At 37.4% G+C, this 4,957-nt stretch overlaps 1 protein-coding gene across 1 annotated transcript in view; it reads right to left on the bottom strand.

Annotated features, from left to right (window-relative positions):
- Positions 1-4,032, bottom strand: part of LOC116350930 (E3 ubiquitin-protein ligase RNF123) — a 17,187-nt gene extending 13,155 nt beyond the window's left edge. Inside the window, exons 1-9 of the mRNA XM_031782939.1 lie at positions 3,786-4,032; positions 3,431-3,677; positions 2,580-3,350; positions 2,396-2,514; positions 1,720-2,327; positions 1,386-1,645; positions 894-1,317; positions 426-806; positions 3-352 (exon numbers count right to left, since the gene is read on the bottom strand). Coding sequence (XP_031638799.1) covers positions 3-352; positions 426-806; positions 894-1,317; positions 1,386-1,645; positions 1,720-2,327; positions 2,396-2,514; positions 2,580-3,350; positions 3,431-3,677; positions 3,786-3,874 — 3,249 coding nt within the window. The 5' untranslated portion in view covers positions 3,875-4,032. The remainder of the gene's footprint in view (positions 1-2; positions 353-425; positions 807-893; positions 1,318-1,385; positions 1,646-1,719; positions 2,328-2,395; positions 2,515-2,579; positions 3,351-3,430; positions 3,678-3,785) is intronic.
- Between the last annotated feature and the right edge of the window lie 925 nt (positions 4,033-4,957).

The raw sequence follows: 4,957 nt of genomic DNA, 5'->3' as shown, positions 1-4,957 counted from the left end.
ACTTGACTGATTAATTGGCATACACGATTCAATAATGTTATACTATTGGGTCGTTCTGCATCGACAAAAACAGCCGGCGCTATATTAATCATCATTTCAAGCGTTCGCATTAAGGAGACGGTAAGCTCAAAGCACATGGAACATATTTTCGACTGTCTTGATTCGTAAGCGGCATTCGATCGATCTTGACGTTGCATTCCATTTTGGATTTCTTGCAAAAGTAGCACGAATTCAGAGAATGCCCAATTCAATTGCGACAAGATTGAATTAATCAGTGTGGTGCTAAACGGTTCATCTTTCATAAGCAATTCGGCTATCAATTGCTGAAAATGCACACTTGGACTGCTTGGAGCTGCAATGAAAATATATAAGTTACTAGTAATAGTTTATATCCGCATTTGTTAGATGTGATGGAATTAACATACCGATATGGTGCAATAGACCAGTAGAACCATTTTTTCCTCGGCTTCGAAAAAGCCCTAGATTGGACGGAGTTCGCGTACCATCTTGAAAAATCGACGGATGTCGGCCGTCTCGATAGCAAAATCCGCATCCGAGCCAAAATCGAAGGATCAGCCAGTTCGATTGGCCCCAAGCCCGTCCTTGATACGGTCGCAATAAGGAACTTATTAGAGTAGTTTGATGCATTGCCGAACAGGATTCAAGTGCACGAATTCCAGCCTCATGACACGTCAGTGTACCGAGAGCTTGAAGTAGAGCGTCTTTACATGAGGCCAGTACCACTCGTGAATTTGCTGCTTTAGAACATAAAAATTCAGCCGCCGACATTATAACCGAGGAGCAATCTGAAATCGAAATTTACATTTTAGTTTTTGACGTTGTTGAAAATCGTTTACATTGCATGCAGTGATAAGGTTACGATATAATAGTACCTGATAAGTCATTTTGTAGGTTCAAGTCATGGAAACTAAAGTCCATAATTGTATCCAATAGAATGGGTAGGATATTTAGATAGAATTCTGGTACGAATGCGAATAAATCACCCTCTTCAGATGCTTCTTTTAATGTACGTACAACGGCGTTCAACATCCAACACAACAAATTTCGGCGAAATTTACCCAACGCCACAGAACGATACCATGCCTGTTTGCGGGACAGTTCAGTCGAACGTTTCAAAAACACTTGTCTTCGTTCCGTCAATTTATCGTGTAGATCTTTCAGAACATCGCCATGCGTTGAACTAATCATCGAGTCGCTGCTCACCGTCTCCATCGTTCGTATTAACACGTCGTAAGTTATTTTCGTTTCACATAGAATTTCAGATAACGTTCCAATACTGTCACGAAGGTCGGCAATCTAACACAAACAAACCAAAATTGAGTAAATCTCTCTCTATATGCACAGATTCAATGTGAATCACTTACCATGATAATATATTTGTGTGCAACAGCATAGTAGTACAGAATGCAACAGTCCAATAAGTTTTTCAGTGAATCTTGTGCGTTGACTTCACCTGGTTTGATTGGTGCTTCGGCAATTTTTGTAAATGTTGAACTACTTCCATTGGCTACGTTTATGCCTCCGTTCAATGCGCTCAACAAATCGGATGATCGAACTTCAGCCGATGAACGAAGTGAATTGAGCGGAGATCTAGAATTACCCGTTAACAGAAACATCGCAGAGTCTATAAGAAGATAAGAAAGTACACAACATTTTAGAAGAAATGATAACAAGAAATTACATTTTGCGTTGTCTTACAAATATCACTGAGTTCAACGCCGCCATAAACGCCCGAAACGGGATCGCTTTCATTTTCAAATGAATTGTGTTCACTTCCCAGACGTGTTTGTAATTCTTGTCGATAGTGTCGTTGTAAATGAGTGAGAACCCCGCCAACTCGATCGAAATGAAAATATTTGAGTGATCCATCGTAAAATGTTTGCGGTGTCACAAATGCATCACAATCAGGCAGTTCATTGGCATACAATTTCTTCAGAACATCAAGCAAAATACATAAGAACGATAATGCGACTGCTGGCTGTGTTGGTGGTGCATACGAAATGCCTTCGAGAAAATAGATCGTACGATGTTCCACACTATTTTCCACCATATATTTACGCAGTTTTGTAATGAATATCTTTCGACTTGACGGCGACAACTCATTTCCATCGGTGTTATCTAGCAATTTTTCCACTAAATTTTTCTGAAGCGTATAAAGTGCGTCGGTACATGTGTTCAATTTTTGACAGTCGTTCATGTATGCGTCTTTCGACGTTTCCATTCCGTTCGTCCAAACATTTTCATCGGGTATCAAATCGGCTAACGTCGACTCATCCGGTGGTTTGATATATAAAAATATGGGCAATCTGTTGACAAAAACAATTAAAATTGATTAAATATATGTAAAATCATTTGATGAAAACAGATTTCTTACAAGTTTTTTTTGAAGAATTTGTACTCCATGAGATATTTCCGTGTAGCCGGATGATTGCAAATGCATGACAATACAACAATTACAATTCGTTGTTTTTCGTAATTCAAATCAATCGGAGTCTAAAGTGAATGGAAATGAAATTAATAATTGTGATTTTTGTGAATAAATTTGTCAGTTCGCTCACCTCTCGATACATGCTCGATAAAAAGTTAACAAACTTGCTTAAGAAACACTTCATAATATCACTCTGAAAATTCCAAAGAAGTGAAAGAAACGTGCCGAGTGTACTTTCGGTCAGACCGGGGTAAATGACATTATTTGAATCGATATTGGTCCGAATCACGCACATGCCCTTCACATGTTTGAATACTTTCTCCTCGATCACATAACTATTACAAAGAATGGGTGCGAGTTCGTTGATCAGTAATGATGCGAGTAATGCATATGTCGTGTCAGCCGAAACATCTTTGTTTGAACGAATTTTTTGCGGTCGATTCGTTGAAATAATGCGTGAAATATTCACCAAATGATTCAAAAGAAATTCGGCCTTTTCGAGTTTTACTGCTGGGTTCATTTGCAATGGACTATATCCTTCAATGGGATGCCGAAATGGTGAACCGCCAAAATTTGCCGATAAACTATCATCAAATGCAAGTGACATAGCTGGAAAGAGGGCGATGCCAGGCCCTCGATTCACATCATCAAAAGCAACACCCAAACCCACACCATTTCGATAATATTCGATTTTGCCATCATCCATGTCTAAACAAACACCAAATACGTCTCCACTCCTCCAATAAGGCCCATATTTTCGCGTGTGCACATGCCATACACGTTGTTTGCTACCATCAAAACCATAACTATTCTTTGTGTCGCCCACTCCAGTATCTTGCGTGAATGTGCATTTAGAAGAGCACCAACCAATTTGCATAACACCTTTCGACCGAAGCTGCACCTGCAAAACAATGACCAATTAGCGATTTAGAATGGCATACATCTGAAAAGAGGTGTGTTGAAAAATCGATAAACACTAACCTCATACATCCATTTTCCTTTGTACACACAGCAGTTCGCTTTCAACGTACAAAAAGCACTTTGCGATTGAATCGTTAATTTATCTTTGGAAATTTTCGCCAAATGGTTAGTGTCATTCTGATCATCAACAACAAACACCACTTTGGATGGACCTAAACGACCTTCAGACAAAACCTTTATCGAACCACATTGCTGTTGAATACCATTGAGTTTATTTTTGATCCACGAACTGAACTCATGTACGTGCCTATGAGAAAAACAAATAATAATCAAAAAAGTTTACATTAAATTTGAAGCTTATATAGTAATCGATAAAATTGTAATGGAATCATAACAACGGATCTGTTGCACGTACTCTTCATAGCTCAGGTCATTGAAGTTTCGTGTACATGTTGATGAAGGATATACTTCAAATAAATTTTGTAATATTTGTGCAATATTCATAACGTTTTGAGCACACTTCAACCGATACTATCACCACCAATCACCCTGGCAAAAATAAATGCCAGCTACTCAAATTTTCGACTCGTTATCATCGTTCTTTTTAGAATTTATGTGTATTTTATTATCATTTTTCACAAGCGTGCAAACTCAACTTTCACTTTTTGATGACAACTGAGATGCGAATGTATTGGTGCGATGAAAATACACTCCAGTTTGTTTCCTTGGCATTGAAAAGTGTCAACAAATACCATTGTATGCATGTGAAACGAGTCGATGACAGTTCTAGACGCGCTGGGTTTGTGCATTGGCTAATCGCGGGAAACAATAAACTCACAGCAAACGATTCCTATTGGAAAAATATCGAATGGAAAATGTTCAACGAAAATATACAAATACCAATTTGAATGTGCACACAAAGAATCTCAAACTAGTGAAAAAGAAAACAAAAAATATTATACACATCATTTTTCCGAATATTATATCAAAATATTGACTTGAATGGGGAAACATAGTTTAATGAAAATATTGAGAGAAAGCTTAGGCTCAGCAACGGAAAAAAAGAAAAAACGAATGTTTCACAAAAATAGCATGCAGCATGCGATTTTAAATTATAATAAATGTTGAATGCATTTTTTTTTCAACTTTCATAGGGAAATCCATAAAAAATGTCATATCAATAATGAAAAACGATCCATCGCAGAAAACTAATTAACCTTTTGAACGTCAAGACGTTATCAAAGGTATGGATAGATTGATAGTCGGTAGAAAGACGGAAAAATCATTAGCGACATCACAACTTTGAAAACTGCGAATCGAATCATATTGCATCATTTTTTTCCAGCTCATAAAATGCATAGTGAAAGTAATGAGAGCCAATTTTCAATATTGATACCGGAGATGAATGAATGAGTTGAAACATTTTAAATTACTTTTATGAAAAATGTAGTCTCGTTAAGTGTATAGGTGTTTGTTGAAGTACAAGTTATGAAAAGGAATCATTAACGTTGATTGGAAAAAAGTGTTTATTAAATTCTTTCGAAGCATAATGAATGGTGTAGAATTTCTGCCGCCGTCGTACCATTA

Source organism: Contarinia nasturtii, unplaced genomic scaffold, assembly GCF_009176525.2.
Source record: "Contarinia nasturtii isolate CC-2019 unplaced genomic scaffold, AAFC_CNas_1.1 Cnas_scaffold_4311, whole genome shotgun sequence".
NCBI classification, from domain to species: domain Eukaryota; kingdom Metazoa; phylum Arthropoda; class Insecta; order Diptera; family Cecidomyiidae; genus Contarinia; species Contarinia nasturtii.
Note: the sequence above shows the minus strand (reverse complement) of the source record. Positions and strands in the feature narration are given on the sequence as shown.